This window comes from Podarcis liolepis (assembly GCF_965112155.1).
Source record: "Podarcis liolepis genome assembly, chromosome: 10".
NCBI classification, from domain to species: Eukaryota; Metazoa; Chordata; class Lepidosauria; order Squamata; family Lacertidae; genus Podarcis; species Podarcis liolepis.
Genome location: NC_139562.1, coordinates 19,917,689 through 19,941,792, shown reverse-complemented (window position 1 = coordinate 19,941,792; position 24,104 = coordinate 19,917,689). Strand labels below are relative to the sequence as shown.

The window sequence follows — 24,104 nt, the reverse complement described above, 5'->3', positions numbered from 1 at the left end:
GGCACTTCATGCCACCGAGGCCACCTTAGCCTCAAGTGTCAGCAATGGATCTAGACGTATCACCAAGCTGCACACCTGCTTCTTCAGAGGAAGTGCAACCCCATCAAGAGCAGGCAGTCTCCCATCCATCCAAACTAGGGAACCACCCATTAACAGTGCCTCAATCCTTATCTGGATTGAGCTTCGGTTTGTCTGCTCTCATCCAGTCCCTTAGTGAGGCAGGACACTGGTCCAGCACTTCCGCTGCCTCACCAGCAGATGTAAAGGAGAAGTAGAGCTGTGTGTCATCAGCATATTGCTGACAACGTACTCCAAAGCCCCAGATGACCCTACTATATGACCCTTGGGAATTCCTTCCATTCTTGCAGTTCTGTTATTCTTATCTTATTCTTCTTGCCTAACATTGCAATACCAGTTAACTGTTCCGCTCCACTGTATGCTTATCTGTGTTCCTGCCCTTTTCTGCAGACCACCTCTGGATATTGCCCATTGCCTGAGTTCCAGCCTAAACTACTTGTTCACCATTGAAAACTGACAACCTCATAAGCATTCGTTTTTAACTTTAGCCCTGGCTTTTGACCTAAATTCAGAGCTCCTTTAAACTTTGGCCAGTTCCACAGCCCGTTCTCACTGCAGTGCTTCCTAAGCGGCTTCCTGACGCAAACAAAAGATGAATTAATACAGTATATTTGCTTGATTATAGATGGTATCCATGGCAACAAGTTCCTCCTTTCTCCCTTCCACCCTGGTTGAGTTTGGCATTGCCTTGCCTCCACTGGTTTAACTGAGATGACAAACAGCAATGGAAAAAAAAAACTTTTAAGTGTCTCAGATAGAAGAACAGTTAACAGTTCTCTAAAAATTTAAAATCCATTTCTGCTTGACATCTTTTTTGTGTTGAAGCTACAATTCGCCATTCTTTGGCAGCCAAAGAGACTTCTTTTCTCTAGCAACAATGGAGTGGGGAGGACTGCGGCAATAATTGATACTGGAAGTTTTGTGCAGTGTATGTGGTACCTCTAATAGTTCAAGGCCAGGCTGCCTAAATTTATCCTGACAATTGCAGTGGCACCATTGAAGGATTCTTCTGAATAATTCATTTTGCCCCCCCCCCGCCACATCCTGCTTTTCTTGTGTACAGAAATCAAAGCTGAACCTGATTTAAAGTATTACTTCCATTTCTCTTTCCAGTGGCATAATGAATTGCACTGTTTTGAGCCTTTTTCTTTAATTGTGAAGGAGAGGAAGTTCTTAACGCAAATGCCTAGGATTTCAGAAAGATGGGGAAATTGATTGGGGTTTTTTAAAAAAAATAAAATAAAAATAAAACAATCTCAGTGCCCCAGTGAGAGTGTTAATGAAATTCAGCTTTCTTTCATAAATAATGCAGCACTTGGCACTTGATTAGGTGAAGCGAAGAGGAGTTTGTGCCTAATGAGATACATAGCAAGAGAGATATTGCTTGCAGATGGTTGCCATTACCGGTGACATATATACCGTTGTGCATGTGCCCGCGCATGTGTGTTTTCAGAGAGACTCCAAATGGGAAAGCTGTATTTCATAATAAAGCCGACAGGATTAAATGTAAACAGGCTGTCTCTCCTTTCAGGCACCAGAGCTGTAGATTAGAATGAAGGCTGTATCCTGCCCCATAATTGGGATGCAAGATCACGTCAGGCCGACTCCCCCCTTCAAAAAAAAAGACAGAGTACTAATGGAGCCCCGGCAATCCCCTGGTAAACTCCATTGAAATGTGATGTTTTGGGCAGCTTCCCCCAACCTTGTTCCTTCCAGATGTATTGGACTGCGACCTCCAATCAGCATGCCCAGTGGTCAAGAACCTAACACTGCACCATATAATGGGAGAAGCTTAGGTTTGGCTTGCCATCATTGCTGCCAACCCTGGAGCTGCCCGGCCTTGCTGTGCCTTCTCTTCTTGTTGTCTTGCTCTTGCTAAATTCCAGTTGCTAGCCCATCCTCTCTGAGTATGTGAACATGGAGGAGAGTGACAAGATGGAACAGCGTCTTCCACCTGCCTTCTCTGGGTGGCTGCCTAGATCAAGCACAGAGGGAGAGGGCATACTGAGGGCCTCACCGACAGGCAATGGTGGCAGAGGAGGAGCAGACATTCTGATGCCATAAGAACTTAAAAAGAGCCCTCTTGCATCTGGACAAAGGCCAACCTTGTCTTGCATCCTGCTTTGCACAGTAGCCAGTGACCATCAAGATACCCATGAGAAGCCCACGAGCAGAACATGGCAGGCAATAGCAGTCTTCTGTTGCATCCAAACAACTAGTGTTATTCACTTTCATATACTTGCATAAAAGGGCTGATGTCCTATGCTCAGTTACTTGGACTAAGCCCCATTGAACGCATTTACTTCTAAGTAACAATATATGGGATTGCACACTGAAGCAGGGAAGTAACTGGGCTGGAACAGCTTTAGGGTTTGCAAGAGTGGAGGCTGTGTTGAAATGGGTTTGATGGCCTTCTTTGTTTACAACAAGACAATCAACTTCCTTCTTGTACCCTCAGGTTGTACCCACGCCATGCAAGTGCCCTGAACAACCTTGGGACATTGACCAAAGACTTGGCAGAAGCAAAGGAATACTACAGCAGAGCCCTCCAGCTGAATCCACAGCACAACCGGGCCCTCTTCAATCTTGGAAATCTGCTCAAGTAGGTTATGGTCTCATTCAGTCCCCTGTAGGTTTAAAATTGGAAAATGGTTCTTGCAAATCAAAGCCAGGTCTGACTGCCTTGGGAGGATGTTTGAGTCCTCAGAACCTTTCCATCTTCATCCCCAGGTAAGTCTTAATTATTCAAATGCATATGGTTACAACTTCTAGTCAACCAGTTCTTTGCTAAGTACACTGCTGGGGAACCTCTGAGCCCTCCAGATGTTGCTGGACTCCAGTTCCCATCAGACCCAGATAGCATAGGGATGATGGGAGTTGGTGTCCAGAAACATCTGGAGCTCTGCAGGTTCCATGTTGCATCTGAGGGCATGCCCAAGCTGTTTTGCAAGTATGTCACTGGAACTTAGATGACTTCGAATTTCAGAACTGAGGGAGTTGTGTTTATGATTAACTTTTGGATACTTGGCTCCCATGTGCGTTCTGATAACCATCAGTCGTAATGATCTATGTTTACAGAGAGAGTTACCCTGTAATCAGTACATTTGTTTCGGATAAAATATTTCTGGCTACCTGCATTTTCCCTTTTACAGTGAAAACAAAACCACTTCCAGTTTTCCAGTTTTGCCTTAGGGCCCATCTGTGGACTAGATACTGCATTTAGATCGGAAGCGTGTTCCGAATCCTTGGCTTTGTTTCCAGCTTTCTACTTAAGAAAACTTGTGATGTCATTTTCTTTTCCTCCCTATGTGATAAAGAGTGAAGAGGAAGAGAATCAGTGCAGAAGGTTATCCTGGTGTAAAAAAAAAAAAAAGTGCTCTCTGTTCTGTTGGATTTTGAGATAGGATGCCCTGGAGGAGGGGGCAGCTAATGTGTGACTATTCAGCAACGTTTGAGCAGCTTTGAAAGAGTAAAGGAACACTAGTTGTCATTCTTTCTCCTTACCTTTGGCCAGAGCAGTGCATTAAGCAGAATGTGATAGAATGGACTGTATCACCTGAGAGTCCAGGTAGAGGGATACTAGTTTTGAGTGTTGCATAGTCTCCCCCCCCCCCAAAATGATAACTTCATAAGAAGAAAACTGAGACATAATGAAGGGAAAGAGGTTGTAGACCAGGCATCCCCAACCTTTGGCCCTCCAGGTGTTTTGGACTACAATTCCCATCATCCCTGACCACTGGTCCTGTTAGCTAAGGATCATGGGAGTTGTAGGCCAAAACATCTGGAGGGCCACAGGTTGGGGATGCCTGTTGTAGACCAGCCTTCTCCTAACTGTGCTAGTTTTCTACTTGCAGGAAACTTTTCATAGTTGAACATCTTTTTAAAAATAAAAATCCTCCACCTGCAACCTAAAGTGCTACAGTTAATTCTGCCATCTTATTCCACATCACTTAGTTTTAGTAGCTTAGTCCTAGCAATCACAGCTTCCCATTCTCTCCAGCAAGACTATTAATTTCCTGCTTTCTCAGAGTCCCCTTTCATGCCTCCCTTTCTTTTCTCTGATTAAACTGCTGCTTCTGTTTCCTCTGCCTTCTCCAATTTCAGCATCTCTTACTGGAGCTCCCAGACAGCTCTAGTCTGAATGGGAGGTGGGCAGGTGTCTGTAGTGCACCTAGCATGCACCTGCACACTAGGAGCTCCTTGTTATGACTGCAGTGTCAGTAGCAGAATAGAGAGGAAGTGAGAGAGATACCTCCCTCTTTCTGTCTCCCCATAGCTGGAGAGCTACTGCCCTAACTGTTATGGGGAGAAGTGGGGATTTGGGGGATCAAGGGTTTCTGTGACTCAAATTCAGCTTGACTTAGAAATAAACCATACTCTTTCACGCAGAGAAAATAGCTCAGCTTGTTTCCAGTCCATCGGAGATGATGCCCTTCTCTTATTTTGATGTGATTGTCCATTGCATGCCCTTATGGGAGCCGGGTCTAACAGCCAGGCAGTGGGAGACTTTAGAAGCCCTAGTAGGTCAGGGAAATCCAACAGACAAGATGGGCTGAGTGAACTGTGAAAAGGTATCATAGCCCAGGGAACTGTTTATAGGGCAGCAGAGCACAGAGCTGGAGGTTCCTGGTGCTGCCCCAGCAGCTCCTGGCAGGAGGTCACTCAGTGAATTCAGAGAAGGTAGGAAGTATAGCCAGCCAGGTTCTTTGTTTTCCTGCAATATACATCTTGCCCTCAGAAAACAAGCACATACTCTGAGTGATCCCCCGCCCCCCCCCCATGCAGCAGATCCCTCGGTCACAGACAGGAAGAGCCTCATAGCCCATAATTCTTCGGACTACTGCTAAATAATGTTTATATGCTGTTTGACTTTGCAGTGTGTTGTGCAATCATGTGCTTGTCTTTCATCCTCAACTCTTTCATATGGTGGCCCAAGCAGATAGGAAACCTAGCACTGAAAGACAGTTGCCCTATTCAGCAGAACCGATAGCCTGCACTAGTAGGCCTCGGGGGCAACATGGAAATGCTAGCAGGATCAAAAGCCAGGAAAAATTCCATGGAGATACTAGTTGTATGTGTCAGCAGCTGCACACTGTGGAAATGTATGTGTGTAAGTGGGAACAAGAAGCATCCCCCTTTCAGACTGGCACCATTGTGTGTGGTGTGGCAGCCCTGTATCCCATGTGAAAGGGCCTGCTAATACCATCATTGCCTTCACAGAACCCTCAATGGGTTGTGAGCCAGGCAACAGCCTAGAATGTTCCCAGAGGTGGAGGGCAACAGGGGGAAACTGTGGTTGGTTTAAACCATGGTTTATTGAAACAAGCTAAGAACAAGCTACACTTTAGGATTTTGACTTGTTTCAACAAACCATAATTTAAACTAACCAGAATCCCCAGTCCAGATGTAACAAGAAAATCTGGTTAGTTGAAACCAGGCAGTGGCAACTTCTAATTTCTTCCTTGTGATCACACCAGAGGGGTGGGGGGGGTGACTCTAAGACTTGTTCCTGTGTGGCTAAACCTTGTTTTAACATTACATCTGAAATGGGCCAGTGTTTGTTTTTGAGTAAGCTGCTGCACCAGCATGTAAGCCCAAGGCTCATTCCCATACTTTATAATTTAGTGTTTGGTCCAAACAAGCCAATGTAGCAGAAGCAGACTTCCGAATCTAAATCCAACTTCCTGTCTACTGGACCACATTTATCTAGTCTTGATTGTAATGACTGACTGTGTGCAATTGTATGTCAGCTGCTTCTCTGCCTAAAACGGAGCCTCTGTCTGGAATGGGGCCAGAGCAACATATGTAATTCAGGCTGCCACATAAGGGATGCTATAATCTTTTTATTATCTCTTTTAAAAATGCACATTGTTCTCTGTTCAAATAAAAAAAAAAGCCATTAACAGAAAAAAGAGGATAATTGAGAGGACTACATGGTGCTCAAGAAGCATGCCTGTGGGTAATAAAGATTTTTTTACTGCTGCTGAGTGGGTTTCTTAATCCTTTAACTTCTGATACTGGCATTTCCTTCACTCTTGCCAAATCTTTTGGCAGAGCAGTCATCAATTTTCCATGTCACTGAAATGTTCCACAGATACTCAAGCCGGTGACCTCAGATGCTTTAATTTGAATTTTTATTTATTTATTACATTTCTGTAGCACCCTTCATCCAAGGACCACAGGGTGGTTTACAGTATGAAAACAGAAAAATACATAACATGGTGACAAACAAAAACAATACCCCCCCCAAACGGTTTAAAAGGCCATAGAATGTTTAATTAGCCAGAGACCTGGGAGAAGAGGGATATTTTTGCCTGGCGCCTTAATATATGTAATGAAGGCACAAGGCGAGCTTCCCGGAGGAGTGCATTCCACAAGCAGGGAGCCACCACAGGAAAGGCCCGTTCTCCTATTGCCACCCTCTTGTGGAGGAGGTGCATGAGGAAGGGCTTCAGATGATGATCTATAAAATGACAAAATAAAAAAAAATTCTTTCCAGTAGCACCTTAAAGACCAACTAAGTTAGTTCTTGGTATGAGCTTTCGTGTGCATGCACACTTCTTCAGATGCACACGAAAAGCTCATACCAAGAACTAACTTAGTTGGTCTTTAAGGTGCTACTGGAAGGAATTTTTTTTATTTTGACTATGGCAGACCAACACGGCTACCTATCTGTAACTATAAAATGACAAGTTAGCTGACCTTTCATTATTCAGCAGGATAGGGGAAGGTGCACAGGCCTTCTTTTGACAGGGCTTCGATAAGTTAGTTTCAGTATTGTACTGTGGCATTCCTTCCCCAAAGCAACTGTTGTTCACCAGAGGTGCCTAACATCCTTCCTATGTTGCTAGACTACAACTGCCATCACCTCTGGTTAGTGACCATGATTACTGGAGCTGATGGGAGTTGGAGTTGCGCAACTTCTGGAGAGCAGTAGGTTAGCTATCTGCTGCTTTATAAAGAAAGAAATGTCCCTGCTGTTAAACTGAGTGGTAGTGGTGGTGGGGCAATATATAATATTTGCAAAGCCACAAATATGATCTTCTAAATTTCCCAGCTTATCAAAAAAAAGAGAGATGATAGCTTGTCTGTGTTGTTGAGTGCACCCCTGATTTTATACATCATGAAAATGTATGCAGCAGACGTAACTATTCTCGGTAGTCTATCATGAAAATGTAGATGACATACCAACCAGGTATCTGCACCTGCTTGAGCCATGGGTGTTTAAAGATGCAGGTGTGTTGTCTGTACTTTAGTGTGCCATTAATTTTCTGATAGCAGTTATTTTGTAAGTGTAAAGTTGGGGATATAGGCTGATGGATGTTGTAGTTCAGTAACATCTGGAGGGCCACAGGTTACTTGCGAAGCCGCTTGCCCAGAGAAAGGATTATTCTGTATTCCCATCCCTTGTACATACAATGTATTACAAGCAAAGAGTAGTACATTGAAGAGAACCTGCAGAGCAAGTGGGTTGGTTCAAAGCAAACCACACAGGAAGGTGCCTTGTACTTTCTTCATTTGTGCATCCATCTTGGTATGTCCATTCTGACAAAGAGTGGCTCCCCAGGTTCTCCAGCAAAAGTCATTCCTCTCGCCTGCTACTGGATCCTTTCAACTGGAGGTGCCAGGGCCTGAACATGGGACCTTTTTCAGGAAAATAATATGCTCTATTACTGTACTGTGGCCTCTTCCCATATTCTGCATTGGAAGCAGGAGATGAAGGGACATGGTCCAGGGTAAAGGTAAAGGGACCCCTGACCATTAGGTCCAGTCGTGACCGACTCTGGGGTTGCGGCACTCATCTCACTTTATTGGCCGAGGGAGCCGGCGTACAGCTTCCGGGTCATGTGGCCAGCATGACTAAGCCACTTCTGGTGAACCAGAGCAGCGCATGGAAACACTGTTTACCTTCCCGCTGGAGCGGTACCTATTTATCTACTTGCACAGCACAGTTGTCTCTTTTTTGGAAGTAGGTATGGGAAGGGTCTATACACACAGGCCAACTTCTAAGAAAGGAAATGTTTTGCTGAAGCATCTGTGTATACAGTTTTTCTTGAAGCAGCACACACACACACAGACCATTCCCTTGTTGCATTTTTAAATGTGGGAGTTGCTTGTGAGCCTGCTCCAGCTGGTTTAAAATATGCTCTGGGAAACGGCCCTCAAGGAGTAAAATCCCTGGCTTTGGATGTCTGAGAGGAAGCCTGCTCATTACACAGAAATGTATGCCATAAAGCTAAGACAGCTGAGATGGAGGGGAAATGGCTGAACAGAAGGGCACTTCAACACTCAAAATGATTCCCTCAGCCATTTTCCTTTACATGCCTGTTGGTGCTTTGTTTGCACATGTTTGCATCTAACTTTAGAAAGCCTTCCTCACACACAGACTGGGAGACAACCGGTAGGGAGTCCAGTGTCATATTATGCTCTTCAGTCATGAGCAGCCAAGATGGCGGCATGGGCAGGCAGTGACAGAAGCAGTGTCATTTCCCTCTCATTATTTCCTCAATTACTGTTGAGCTTCATCATGCTCCTCTCTTCACTTTTATATCCCTGTTTTTTCCTATGGCAACCTCAGACATGAAAAAAAAATGGGGCCTGTTTGAGCTTACCATGCCCTGTGCTGATTTTATAGATATGGGAGTCAGAAGTAGAGAGGGAGAGAGAGACAACCAGTAAATGACTTTAGTCCAAGATATTAAAGCTAATGGCTCCCAGAGGGCCAGTGTGCTCCTTAATCAGTGCTTCTGGGGAACTTTTCATTTGTTGAGCCGTCTCCTGCTGATTCACGGGAGGCCCAGGTCTCACTAAGCAATTTGTAGTTTGCCCTTCTCAGGGACTTCAATTCTGAAGGCAAATATTGCAGCTGATTTTTTAAAAGGTGGACCACAGTGGAATTTATGGACAGTAATAACTTGGAACAGGTGGAAAGCCAAAAGAAGGTAGGCATCCCACACCGGATCCTTGTAGAGTTAGCGTTTATCAAAATGACACTAGCTGCATTTAATCGTAACAATAAACTATGGTTTGTCATTACTGAACGTGCTTCGGGCCTGCCAGCTCCTTTTTCCACAGTACATCAATATTTCGCCAGCATCTGGAGCTGTTAGCTAAGGTTGGCATGAACATCTGAAAGAAACCGCAAACTTTCCCCTCCCAGGTTAAACATTTGCACTTGGCAGTATATGACTTTCAACGGGTTTTCCTTTGCTGTCAGATTTACATGCAATAGGCTGTGATGTATAAAAGTTGACCTATTTGCATAGCTGGGCACAATGTTTTCTGTTTCAGTTTCACTCCTTCTAAAGCAGGAAATGGCGGCTGCAGGTGTACTGAGGCTAGGACACAAGAGAGGCCTATCTGCTTCCGAAAGCAGCTTCCCAGTGTCTCCCCCGCAGTAATGTCTATCGTAATACAAAACACGTGAAGCATGATGAAGTCACATTCTCAGAATAATACTGTATTCTTTATTAATAAAATGTTACAGAGAAGAGAGAGGAGGTGGCACAGGGCTGTCATTTTCAACTTCGGCCACATATATGTCATAAAGTCTAGCTTTAACCCCAGATACCCAAAGAAGCCTGAGAACTGTAGCCTGTGGTGGGCGCTGGGAATTGTAGCTCTGTGGCAGGTGAACTACAGTTCTCAGGATTCTTTGGCAGAAGCCATATAAATTTGCTTTAAATGCGCAATGTGCAATTTGACTAGCTATATGTTTTAACGACACCAACCCAGCTCACTGCGGTCCTCTTCCTCCCAGCATGACGTTGGCACACATATGGAGAACCAGCATGTAAAATTAGACTGCTAAGCATCTCTAGTTTATGTGGAGTTTCAGAAGTAGAGAAAAACGATTCCCTCTGCCTCCTTCCTGGAGTACCAGTCAGAAACTGAGAAGATTGGGTTGCACGATTCACAGTGAGAACCACAAAGTTCCTTATTACAGATCCTCATATTTCCCCCCCCCACACACCTCCAGTATTTTGAGTTTTCCATCAGCCTGGTTTGCTTCACTCAGGTTCCCTGGGAGATTTGTGTTGCCCCGATACAATAGCAAATGGAAAGAAGTGCTGACAAGGGAGAGAAGGGGCTTTTGTAGGGATTGCATGTGCTGCCCAGCAGGCTACAGAAAATGTTGCCAGCAGGTGCCAAGGCACCACAACGTAGCTCATATCCAGTGGCTGCTCCCACTCCTCTTTGTGCTGTCAGGCTGTGCAATATGATATTGCCCCAGGAGACGCTCGATAGAAGAAAATTTAATTATCTAGCCCTTTCTGAAAAGGAGAAGACAGGCACTTTCGAGTCTGTTAACGGTATTTTTAATCAATTGGTGAGCTGAGAAAGTTGTTAAGAGAACTGCCTTCTCTCTCCCCCATCCAAATTCCTATGACTTACAGGTCCCGGGGGAAGAAGGAAGAAGCTGTTGTCTTACTGAGAGATTCCATTCAGTATGGACCAGATTTTGCAGATGCTTACTCCAGCCTCGCTTCACTGTTGGCTGAACAGGTAACCAGTTCCATTCCAGTTCACCACCTATGCTTTGTACTGTATACTAATCCTACTTTTCAGCTCTGTTGGGTACGTGCCTGTGATAAGAGATGTCTACTTTCCACGCAGGAAAAAACCATGAAATTGTTAAAAATGAAGGCTATTCTATACCAACCTAGCCCCAGTTGTGTGCCAGTTTCTGTGCCTGAATTATACCACCTGTAGAAATGATGCATTTTATATTGTGGTGGTCCATATCCTATATTTTTTTTCTATTCTGTTGCTCAGGAGAGGCATGGAGCTGTGAAGGCAACAGCTGCTAAACTTGCATAAACACCCACCAAAAGTCTCATGCATGCCAAGGGATATTAGGCACATTCATGTGTTCCTTGCTGCACGTACAACATGGGAAGCTGTCGTTTGTGCTTGATGTATCTCAGTACTATTTACACAGACTTGCAATATCCGACAAGAGGATATTTCCCAGTCCTAGTTAGATAATACCTGGGACTGAATATGGACTTTGTGCATGTAAAGGGTTATAGGATTAGTGTTAGGGTTGGCAAACAGCGTACAACTTTTGAAGATATACCTCTTGCCTGTCCCAATGAGGCAGGTGCCCCATTTTGCAAATATGTATAACATGTCAGAAGCATCTCTGAAATGCTTTCATTTATTTTTGTTTACTTATGGAAAATGAATGCTTATGTCAATAAAAGCACTGTCGTAGGCAGGCATCCTTTCTCTCATTCACTGTAGGTATATTGTTACATCTACGTAGGTTGATAAGGCCATATGGAAAATAGTGCAAGGATAAGGAAACCAGGGCTTTGCCATTGGGATTCTGATGCTGGGTTGCTTTATCATCGCACACAGAGTTGGGAGCCAGTGCCGCATACTGATTTTTCCTCCTTGCAGGTGGGGCATGTGTAAGGCTGTCTTCATTTTGAACCACCTCCAGAGAATAAACGAAATTAATTGCTCTCAGTGACAACAGACTTAAAGAGTATGGATTTTCAATACTGTGGAGCACCGGTCATAAGGCCATTAGAGCAATAACTAATATTGAGTCAAAGAGGTTGAGAGTCAAAAACAGTTGTCCCCTAGCAGCAGTAAACTTCTTGTCTGCAACAACGATAGAAAAGGTAATAGGAGAGGCTCATTCTCGATCTGCCTGTTCCCTCAAGACATTATCTCATCTGAGGAGGTAATAACATGAAGCATCAGTAAAGAATAGTTTGGTGAACTGTTAGAATCATATGTTTGGGTCACTTGTGAACCGCCCTGTGATCCTTGGATGAAAGGCGATATAGAAATTTAATCAATAAATAAAATATACGGGTCTTCACTGACTCATCAACTTTTAATTTAAAAAATGGTCCAGGGCAATAGATGTGCTGCAAGTGGATAGCTCAGTCGGTAGAGCACGAGACAATCTCAGGGTTTTTGGGCTTGAACTGGATGACCCTCATGGTTGGGGTTGCCATTGCCCCCAGAACCATTGAAAGGTCCTTCCCCACAACTTTGTGGCATGTGAACATGGTGTCCACAGTGTGGGAGGAGCAGCATTGGCTCAGTTGTAAATAGATGAGGAAAGTATCTTCTTTCAGTAGCTACAGGGGAGCCCCAATGTCTTATTGGACCCCTACCTACTGGGATGGGAGTCACTGATGCACTTCTTCTCCGTCCACCACGGTAGCATTCCCCAACGTGGTGCCCTCCAGATATTTTTTTACACTGCAGCTCCCACCATCCCTGACCATTGGCCATGCTGGCTGGGGCTGATGGGAGTTGTAGTCCAGGAGGGAACCAGGTTTGGGGAGGCTGTACTCTAGCAACATGTGCAGCTCTGACTCCTCCCTATTGCCAGTGCCATCCCTTGGTAGACTGGGTTAGTTTTGGGAGTGCACAGGAGCTGCAGCAAAGGCTCCTTCTGCGTGGTGTGGGGCTTGGCAAGTTACCTGGGGGCACACGAAGCAGCAGCGCTACTAGCGCTCCCACGCTGCCAGACTAACAGGAGGATCAGGTCAAGCGGTAGAAGTCACACTCTCTGCAGCTACTATGAAGTAAGCAGACTGATTAATTGTGGGTTCTGGATTTATTTTTATTATAATCTGGGAAAGGGAGGAGGAGGGAGCTTTCTGATTGACTCAGTTGATCCTGCACGGCACGTTTCCCCTTGCAATGTAAGAATCTAAAATGAGCCTTGACGTTCCTTTGCTCCAGTAGTTGTAAAAAGGGGCACTTAAGATTAATGTTCCATGCTCAAGGGAGTTGGGTTGTAAGTCAGCGTAATTACCCTGTCCTCCCCTCGAAAGGTGATTTTCAAATGAGAGCAGACTTGCAAAGGGAGGACGATTACACAAGCCTGTGTTGTAGTGAGCCCCAAACTTAACTGCGAGCACTTTGCTGCTTTTGAAGATTCTGTACCTTTAAGAAAAGCCGCTTCTCTGTGATGCTTGATAGCTGGTCCTTTAACAGGAGATGCCAGGGATTGAACCTGGGACCTTCTGCTTGCAAAGCAGGGGCTTGGAGCGATGGTATCTCAAGCTTCCCTGGTGCAACCATGGCAAAGCAAAGATGGAAGGCTCATGTAGTGCATTGTAAAGGGCCGCAAGAGCTGTGAGATGTGGGTGCTTTAAAAATCCCTGAGGGGGAGCAACGTGAGTAACAAAAAGCCTGCAGGAAACAGCTGCAAGAGGCCAATGCAGCTTCCCCTTTGGAAATTAGGAAACATGTTGTAGCCGACACCAGTACCTGGGGCCTAAACCAGGAGCGTTTTGATCTATGTCTGGGTCCTTCTCTGATGAGCAACTTAGAAAACTATCTTGGGAAGACCTGCCTTTTTGTCCAGGCTTTCCCTGGCCAGTAAGACTGGACCCTGTTTGACATGTCTGCAATGCCTCTATATGCTTTCATGTGTTTTTCTATTGCTGTTTTAGTTGCATTTTTGTTTTAATTGTATATTGTTTAAACTGTACACTGCTTAGAACTTTTGGAATACTAAGCTGCATGTAAATGCTTTTAAATAAAACAAATATATTTGCTTGGGATGAGTGAACCCACCCAGTTCCATTCTGCCGAGTTTTCATGGATTGTGAAATGAAATAATTGTTTTCTGCCAAAACTCCAGAGTGGTTCACTTAAACCAACAGCCAATTTTCCTTGTGTCCTGAAGACCTTTGTGCCTTGTTAGGACCTAGCAGCTCCCAAAGCTTTTGTCCCTCCTGAAGATTAACAGAAGGCGAATAAATGCTGTAAAATCCTTAAATGTACAGATATTCTCAGTTTGCATAATTCACATTCAAAAATCTGGACACAATTAAATGCAAAAGATTTTAGCACATCATATGCCCCCATCTAGAATATATGCAGCTTACCTGTGAAAATCTCTCCCGTGGCCTCAGATTATTCTCAGGCTCACCATGTGTGATGATGATATCTCACACAGCACCTGCCTGTCTACTTCTTGACCCCGATGAGTGCAGACCCTTTCATGGATATGATTCAGCGTTATGCCTCACAGCGCACTGTTCTTTGAAGTGCAGGCGCAGCTGCCGTGCAAGCAGAAAGCGTTTCCCTCTGTTCTTGAGCCTATCTGGGGCAGCGGCAGCATCATGCTCACCTTCAAGCATATCACAGGAGCTTCTGTTCTCGTGGGAACATTATGTTTTCATCAGTGCTATTAATGTACTTCAGTCTCTTATATGGCAACCCTGCTCTTTCTTCAAGGAGCTCAGAGCGGCTTGCATAACATTCTCAAGCATTCAGAAGGAAATATCCTGAACCCTTCCCCAATAAGCCCACAAGTATTTCCATGAAAGAAATGTACAAGTAGCCATGAGTAGCAAGGCTGACAGCCCTCTGGGTAACCACGTTTGCTAACTCTTTTTGTGTTAAGGACCAATTAAAAGAAGCAGAGGAAGTGTACCGGGCTGGAATAGAGAACTGTCCTGAGAGCTCCGATCTGCACAATAACTATGGGGTTTTCTTAGTAGACACAGGTAAGTACATACTGCACTGGGGTTATTAGATATATTCTGGTTGAACCAAGAGGACAATTAGTTTAATCTGTGTAATTCAAAGTGCCCGAAAGCGAATGTGCCCATTCTTGTTGCCATCTGTGAAAATGAACCAAAACGTCTCAATTTGTCTTTAGATAACTTTCGTATGTGTTGAAAAGTCCTTCCCATTTTTGGCAGTTTTGATACCTGCTGCAACATACCCGAATTACTTCAATTTTTTTTTTAATGATATTTATTAAGCATTTTAAAATTACAGAAAAAACAAAAAGACAAAGAAGAAAAACAGCAATTAAACAATACAAATCAATAAAAATCAAAAGCAAAAAGCAAAACCAAAACACATAACACATCAAAATCAAAAAACAAAAGTAAACCACAAAAATTTAAAAACAGATCCAATATTCTCAAATCCTTAACTGTCATTACCTTATTTCATCGACCTCCTCACACTTCCCTTTTTTGTATTCTAGTTATTAATTATCACAGCAAATCCTTCCCATTCTTCATAATATTCTGTCATTAAATTACCTTAATCTATTTTAACCTTATCTTACTATAAAAAACCCTAAAACTTAAAACTGAAATCTTATTTATACCAATTTCTCATAACCATAACATATCATATTCTTGCATAGTTCTTTTTAACATTTCTGCTAAAGCCAAATAATTTCGTTCCAACATTTTTCTAATACTCATTAATTTTACAAAACAATCTTAAATAAATTTTTTTTAAAACTTTCTTCCAATCTTCATCCAACGTCTCTTCCTCCTGGTCCCGGGTTTTGTCAGTCCTTTCTATCCCATCCATCTAGTTCATTAACCTGGTAATCTTATGTCCGAGGCCCTTAAGTCTCTTCCATGTCCCTTCCGCAGATCTTCTTCATATTTATACCTGTACTTTACTTTGTCTCCTGGTCCTTTCACTCATGGAAACTCCAACTTGACAGTATTTTTGTCCCTTCTCGACAGATCAGCCCCTTTTCCATAGTCCACACTGAACTCCATGTGGTATTTAAAAGCATGTTTCAAGGTCCCTCCAGAGTTGAGGACCCCCACAACCCCAAACTCCTCACGGCCCATTGCCAGACTTGAAAAGTCAAGACATCCCTGCATAGGGGGGGTCTATCCAGCCCCCCATCTCCAAGCCAAACAAAACTATCTCTCTCCAAATCTGGCTTTTTCCAAGTTCATTTGTCAGATCCAACAACTCATGTTCCTGCTGGGCCACAGCTCCCTCCATCTCTGCCACCCAAGGTCCAGCAACAACCTCCTCCCTCATCTGATCTGTCAGAGCACACTCCTGAGTTGATTCCTGGGTGGGCTCTATATAGATACCCACTACCTGTCCAAAATTTCTAATCGCAACAGTCATCAAATCCGTCTTCTCATGTAACTGTTCCAATAAAGCACTTGTCTTGCAGAAAGCATGCACCAGAGCCTCTGAATACATTGTTATGCAAGGTCAGAAGTCTGTTCCCACGATCTTAATCTGTTTGCAGCTGCGAAGCTCCCCAGTTCAAATTTAATAACAGTTTTACAAGCTCCCTTTAGGGGAAGAACTTCTATTTGTATCAATCTCTTTTCTTTTTTTCTTTTTTTAACAGCAGATCTAACAACAAAGTTTCCTTTTTCAGATATTTTGTCAATATTTGTTCCTTTAAAATGTGAAAGAGAACAATGGAATCACTATGTTTCTCTTCTTTTAACTATCTGTCAAAAACATTTGTCTATAGTCAATGAACTTCCCAAAAACATCTGTCCTGACACCCCGCTCCCAGGTTCAAGATGGTGGAAAATTACTTTTCTTTACACTCTCTTCTGCAGGTTTAAACAGTTCGAAAAAAATTCCCCCTCTTCTCCTGCTTCCGAAGGGGGTTCAGTAGTTTTAGATGATGAAAGTTGATCCTTTAGAAACGATTTTCTAAACTGTAATCTATCTACAAGAAACGGAAGGCTGACTTCCTGTTTAGACCTTCCCGCTTCAGTGCCAAATTAAGAGGAATTTCTTAATCCAATTTTCCATTCTACTCACAGATCGTTGTTTAAAGTCCAGTTGTCCAAATTTGATCTGCTCACGGGTAGTTGTTTTTGTAGCCAAATTGTCCCAGGAAAAAGGTAGCGCTCTCCGGCAACGGCTGTGCGGCTTCGCTCCATGGAAGAAGCAGTTGACTCTCAGCACCGCGCCACTAGCCCCTCTTCACGAATTGGGGGCGCGCGAAAGGTGCCCGCCGAGTCCCATGGTCACAGGCTTCATCCGCCTGTGATTTTTTAAAGGGTCCCCGCTTCGCCGTAGCGGAACAGACCCGTTTTCTGTGGAGCCAGTCCCTCCGGATCAGAGGGAATCCGCCATTATCGATGGCGCCACCCCGGAAGTCTGAATTACTTCAAAATTGTTCAGCAGCCTTTTGGTCCCCCGTCAGCTGCTGCTCCTTTTCTGCATTTTCCTTCTTTTCTCTCTTGCCCTCATCTGCCCTCACCTCCCGCTGATTAACTGCAGTGACCAGCCCGGTTTTGTCTATGATGTTGCAGTGTTACATGTGACTTGGTGATATTACGGACATTTGTAAATGAAACCACATGGTTCACCACAACCAGAGAGATTAAATGACAGGGAGGGTAAATGAGGCCAAGCATAATGAAAGGAGAAGAATTGTAACAGTCCAATCCTACATCCCACCCTTCAACCTTAACAATGGTTTGTGTATGTGTGTTAGCATAGTCCCTCTCACCTGCAGAAAGATGCATAGCTGGTTATCAGGGCAGGTGTGCAGTGAGCACTAGACATCAAGGTCCTTAAAACCTTAGGTAACTGACAGTGTAAACCTATGCATGTCTTTTAGAACAAAGCACCATTGAGTTCAAGAGGGCTTACTCCCAGCCAAGCAATCACATGCACACTTTCCTGGGAGTAAGTTCCATTGAACTCAGTGGGGACATATTTCTGATTGGTGTGTATAGGATAACACTGCAAATGAATAAATTCATGAGTCAGCATCCACACCGAGTGGTCATTGGAAGTGCACTTGAATGGGTTTGCAATTAGCAGTGATGTCCAGCTGGCAACCTTCCTGGTACGTGCTTGTCTTTTCAAGCCAGCAGAGTGTTGTCCGGCTTTCTGTCTGGATGTTACACCATATCCTGATGGTGATGCACTATGACCACTTTGAAACCATGTATGCTTCGGCCACTTCCCAGGCTTTCCTGCTGCAGCTCAGTGGTGGATCAGAATTGCTCATCAGCTCCTTGAGGAAGAGTACAGCTGCTACAGAAGAAAACCAGGCTTTGCAGTGGGCTTGTTTTGTCCAAACACAAATGCTGTGACTTGGAAAAGGAAGCATGTATGTTTTCTCAGCAAAGGACTCGTGGCAGAATGCGGAGTCTTTCAGATCCAGCTTCTGTAGCTTCGGTTCCCTCCTTGGCACAAACATAATAGAAGTAGTCACTGCAAATGGCACGTCATACATTGACTTGAATTTGAATAGTAGACCAAGAAAGTAAGCCACTCCTTTTGGCTCTCAGGTTACCCCTTCCAAAACAGACTTCAGACAAATGGCTGAGCTGTTGACAGGGAAGGTTACATAACTATCTGGGCTCCCAACTGCTGCAGCAAGCATTTCTCAGAGATAAAATAAGGGAGAAGGTGCATATTAACACTTCTGAAAGCCACAGCAGAAAAAGTAAATTTTGGTGATCCTGTTGCCTTTGTATTGTGATGACAGGCACCCTGTGGTAGAAGAACTATCAAATCTTGAGTCCAGCCAGTTTCCCACCATCCAGAGAATATGCTAATGATGGGGTAGCTGTAGGGAAAAGAAATATGCCAGCTTTAACGCTGCTGTATTTCCCCACCCTCAAACCTATTCCTGGGTGGGTTTTGGGGGCAGGATTTGAGGGAATGGGAGAACTTTAGATCCAGCAGATCCAAAACCTCCCCATACACTTTGGAATAATACCGCCTTCTCTGTCTTCCACCCTTATTGTGTTAAAATAAAATTTAAAAATTCAGCCAGTCTGAAACCTAACCCCCGCCTTTCTTTTACTGCAATGAAATGAGCTGTCTTCTATTTTTTGCTAGACAGAAATGTAGGGTAGATGTTTTCTATATATGTATCTTTAATATCCGTACTTTGTTGGGGTTCATTCTATTCTCCTCCTCTTAAGCAGCTTATTGTAGCCTCAGAATAGCCCCTGGACACCAAGCAGTGCCAGAGTTGCTTTTCTGTGCTGGGAGAAACTCTTCCTCTTTGCCTTGATCTGCATTCTGCACGAGAGGGCAGGCACCTGCTCCTTGGGCTGCAAGTCTGTTTTCTTCTGCAAAGGTCTTGGATGAGGTCAGGGCAGAGAACCTCAGTGCTTTAAATTTAGAAAAATAAAAAGTAGTTTTCTGAAAAGCCCGCTGGATGCACAGCCTTGCCTCAAGAAGCCTGGATAGGTGATAAAAGGGGCCATTTTTATTCCTTTCACGGACTGTGATTATTAGCACCGTCTCCAAAGTCAGAGGCATAAGAAACACACGGACGGTTTGAGGAATATGTCTCTCACTCAATTTTGCCCTCATACTGTCATATATCTCCTTGCTCCCACGCTCCCCAAAGACGCTTTTGACAGCACATGGGGAAAGCACAGCAATTAAAAGGGCTGGGGATTGTGACAAATCTTTCTGTTGCCGTCTGAGCTTTCCTGCCAGCGGAGGTGACAGAGAGGCCTGTCACTGTCAACCCCGACTCTTCCGAAACCGCAAGTTAAGGCGTTGGGATGAAATGCTTACAATAATATGAAGCTTTAACTAGCTTAACTGTGGCTCAGCCAGGAACATTTTAATTTGCTTTCAGAAGCTGCTCAGGTTTAACTTGCTCCTTGAACTCCAAACACTTGGTAATTCTTTTGTACATTCCTCTTGTTACATGGATTCAGTATTCAGATGGATTGTATAAGAGATACTCTTGATGAGTCCACACTTAACTTTGCTCTGCATTTCTAGCCATTTCCCGGTCAGTGTCCAAGTGCTTTTGTTTGTTTTGGTTTGCCCCTTACCTTTCCCCCAGGTAAGGCCACTCTTTAATGCAGAATCGGAGCAAACAGCCTAACCCTACTTTGCAGGGCTGTTGTTGTGATTAAATGAGGAGGGGGGATAACCATGTAACTCCACTTTGAGCTCCTTTGAGATAAAGGTGGAATATAAGCACAATGAATAAATAAAAATAAAATAAGTAAAGTCGAAGTGGCTTGCAAAGACAGTGGTCTTTTACCAGTGTGCCGTGGCACCCTGGGGTGCCTTGAATGATAGTCGGGTGCTGTGGGCAACACTGGCCTCTGTCCCTCTTTCCTTCCCTCCTTCTTCTGATTCCCTCTCGCGTCTCTGCCTCCCAAAGGCTTGCACAACTGATTGTTGCAGCAGCCCTGGCTACAAGCTTCCCAGGCGAATGGTGCCTCTGGGGCTGTCCAGGGGGTGCTTCCCAGGCTCCTGTGGGGCAATGTGAAGAAGCACCTCTCTTTGGGGAGGGGGCAGTTCAGAGACCAGGGGCGGCGGCGGCGGCTTTCCAGAGAAGTCCCAAGGAGAGGGGATAAGAGGGAGGTTGAGGGAGCACACTACAAGGGAGAGTGCTTGGAAAGGGGTGAGGGGCTGCTGGCTCTGCAGGCAAAGGGTGACATAATTGGGCTCCTCAGCCCCACAGGGGTGCCACAGAAAGAATGTAGTTGGTCAAAAAGGATGAAAACCTCTGGGCTAAGACATTTAGAGGTTTATAATCAAAACCAGAACCACACTTCATATCCTGAAAGCTATAGAACACCAACACAGGTACAAGAGGCACAGACGGCATTTCTTCCTAGCACTCTTGCCAAGAGGCAAGACACTTCGTCCTGTAACCATTGCAGCTTCAGAGTGGTATTCAGTGCTGTCCCTACTCAAAGTAGACCCATTGATGTTAATGAACACGACTAGCTTAAGTTAATTAATTTCAATGGGTCTTCTCTGTACAGGACTAGCATTGAAGGTACCCACAAAGGGGAGCCCAAGGTAGAGTTCATTACAGTCGTCTAGATTGGCCTGGATAGCTCACTTGATTAGAGCGTAGTGCTGATAACGCCAAGGTTGAGATTTCATACCCATGTGGGACAGCTGCATATTCTTGTGTAGCAGAGTGTTGGACTAGTGTTTCGCAAACTTGAGTCTCCAGCTGTTGTTGGGACCACAACTCCCATCATCCCTAGCTAGCAGGACCAGCAGTCAGGTATGATGGGAGTTGTGGTCCCAACAACAGCTGGAGACTCAAGTTTGCGAAACACTGGATTAGATGATCCTTCAGGGTCCTTCCCAACTTTATAATTCTGTGATTCTATTGCTGTGAGAGATGTGAGTTTGCAGTGAATAAAACAGCTGAAGGGTCTTGAATCACTGTAAATATGCTTTGGCCTTGAGGGCATGACTGAAAGTTTCAAATAAAGTGAAATTAACAAGAGCCCCCCCCTTTATTTTACAATTCTTAAACATTGGTTATTTTTAACCTTGACGTTTTTATTTGCATTTCACATGCAGATTATGTATGCATACTGCTGTGGAAGATGTTTCCATGTGACAGGCAGTGGATTCATGTACAAAATTTATCTTAAATAGCTGTTTGCTTCCCAAGGCTAGCAATCTGTCACTTTTCTGCAGGATGAAATTAACATCAACACATCGGTTGTGGGTTGTTGGCTTTTTTTTAAGCATAAGACACTGATGAATGATACTACTTAATCAGTTTACACACAGCTTGAGCGCTCTCTTGCTCTCTTCTTCTCTGCTGTAATGGATTTCTCCAAAATTTCATCTGTCACGTCTGTCCATGAAAAATACAGTCAAGCAGCTCCATCCTGTGGCGATGCATAAATACAGTCTTAGGTTTTGCCACTAAAGGACACTTTAGACCAAACCAATCTATTTATTGATAGAAGGAATAAAATACCTGTAACCGTGCTGTTTTGTTTTTTCCTATTTAATGTTAGTGTCTTTTTTTAAAAAAAGCTTTTCTTGCAAGCTGCTTTTAGCATCGTTAGAGGAGCAGGTTATACTTTTTATTTACATCATAAATAAAGACCACCTCTGCCAAGTGCAGATGGTTACCTTGAGCAAGTAATCTCCAACCACAACTTCCATGAACAATGCATCCCCCCCCCACATCAGCCCTATGGGGTCAGTTAGGCTGGCTTCTGTGGTGTAGTGATTAGGGATACTGCACTTAAGTCTCAGGTTCAAATCCCCACTCTTCTATGACAGCTCTTCTCTTTTCATGGAGGAGAGGGCTATCAGTGGCTACTAGCCACGAAGGCTATGGCCTACCTCCACGGTTGGAGGCAGCAATGCTTCCGAATACCAGCTGCTGGAAACCACAGGAGGGCAGAGAGCTCTTGTGTTCATGTTCTGTTGGCTGGTTTCCCATAGGCATCTGCTTGGCCACTTGAGAACGGGCTATTGGAGAGCCAGTGTGGTGTAGTGGTTAAGAGTGGTAGTCTCGTAACCTGGGGAACCGGGTTCGCGTCTCCGCTCCTCCACATGCAGCTGCTGGGTGACCTTGGGCCAGTCACACTTCTCTGAAGTCTCTCAGCCCCACTCACCTCACAGAGTGTTTGTTGTGGGGGAGGAAGGGAAAGGAGAATGTTAGCCGCTTTGAGACTCCTGAAGGGGAGTGAAAGGCGGGATATCAAATCCAAACTCTTCTTCTTCTTCTTCTTCTCCAGCAGGCTTTTCTGAAGGTTCTTAAGTTGAACTGGGTAACCTTGGACTAATCAGCATCTCTCCGCCCAACCTCTCTCACATAGTTGTTGTTGTGAGGATAAATATGTTTGTGTGTATTTAGAGAATCTTTGTATATGAGTATTCTTTGGGTTTGGTCAGTCAACCAGCTACAAATCCACCTAACAGTTACCTCGTTCAACCCACATTTTACCAGCTTCCTCATGAGAATATCATGGGGGGCTTTGTCAAATGCCTTACTGAAATCAAGGTACACTACAGTGGTGCCCCGCAAGACGAATGCCTCGCAAGACGAAAAACCCGCTAGACGAAAGGGTTTTCCGTTTTTCGATGCGCTTCGCAAGACGAATTTCCCTATGGGCTTGCTTCGCAAGACGAAAACGTCTTGCAAGTCTTGCGATTTTTTTCGCTCCCCCCCCTTTTCTAAGCCGCTAAGCCACTAATAGCCTTTTAGCCGCTAAGCCGCTAAGCCTTTAATAGCTGCTAAACCGCTAATAGCGCTAATCCGCTAATCCCCTAATAGGGTTGCTTCGCAAGACGAAAAAACCGCTAGACGAAGAGAATCACAGAACGGATTATTTTCGTCTTGTGAGGCACCACTGTATGTCCACAGCATTTCCCTGATCTACCAAGTTTGTAATTCCATCAGAAAAAGAAATCAGATTGGTCTGGCGGGACTTATTTTTGAGAAACCCATGCTGGGTCTTAGTAATCGCAGCATCCCTTTCTAAATGGACCAACTGTTGAATTATCTGTTCTAGGACCTTCCCTGGTATCAATGTCAAGCTCACTGGTCGGTAGTTACCTGGGTCTTCCTTTTTCATCTTTTTGAAGATGGGGACAACATTTGCCCACCTCCAGTCTGTAGGGACCTCGCCTGTTCTCCAAGAATTCTCCAAGATAATAGACAAAGGCTGTGAAATTACACCCGGAAGCTCCTTTAGTACCCTTGGGTGCAGCTCATCAGGCCCTGGAGATTTGAATTCATTTAAAGTAGCTAGGTCTTCCCTTACTACCTCTTTTCCTATCTTGGGCTTCAGCTCCCTCCTTACATCATTTATTCTGTTATCACTAGGTTGGGGCATCACGTTCCTTTTGGGTGAAGACAGAAGCAAAGTAGGTGTTGAGTAGTTCCGCCTTTTCTCTGTCACCCAATAGCATTTCTCCGTGTTCTCCACGCAGCTCTTCAGCTCCCTGCCCAGTGTCTCATGGTCCCTTGCTATGTGTTGAAGGCTATGTGTGGCATCCTGGTTGCCTTGGAGGAAAGGTGGGTTTAAAACATTACACAAATAATGCAAGATATTAAGGTGACCTAGGGTTGAAGAACACAGTTTTTCAGACTCTTCTTGAAGGTGTGGTTGGTTTTCATATGCATTCCCAAATACATGAGCACGAACAGAATCCATAATAGCTTTGCAGGATATGTAAAGAGAAGCCATAACCAAACCCTCTTTATTTCCTAGGATCTCCAGAGACTGCAGTTTCCCACTACCAGAAGGCCATTCAGCTTAGCCCCAATCATCATGTGGCCATGGTGAACCTCGGCAGGCTGTACCGCTCCTTGGGGCAGAACAAAGATGCTGAAACTTGGTACAAATGGTAAGGCAAGGCAGGATGGGGTATGTGCCACTTTATAGTGTCAAATTCCTTTCTTGGGGCTCAAGGTGTCTAATTGTAAGAAATCCCAGATATGTACAAAGGAAAATGTAAATGCCAATTTTCTGAACAAATGATGTAAGCGATCACTTCATAATGCACTTGGCTCATGCCATTTATTG

General features: G+C 44.4%; 1 protein-coding gene across 1 annotated transcript in view; it reads left to right on the top strand.

The window, feature by feature from the left end:
• The window catches only part of TMTC1 (transmembrane O-mannosyltransferase targeting cadherins 1), a 145,451-nt gene that overhangs the window by 113,338 nt on the left and 8,009 nt on the right, over positions 1–24,104 (top strand). Inside the window, exons 12-15 of the mRNA XM_083461942.1 lie at positions 2,537–2,680; positions 10,476–10,584; positions 14,468–14,570; positions 23,790–23,925. Coding sequence (XP_083318068.1) covers positions 2,537–2,680; positions 10,476–10,584; positions 14,468–14,570; positions 23,790–23,925 — 492 coding nt within the window. The remainder of the gene's footprint in view (positions 1–2,536; positions 2,681–10,475; positions 10,585–14,467; positions 14,571–23,789; positions 23,926–24,104) is intronic.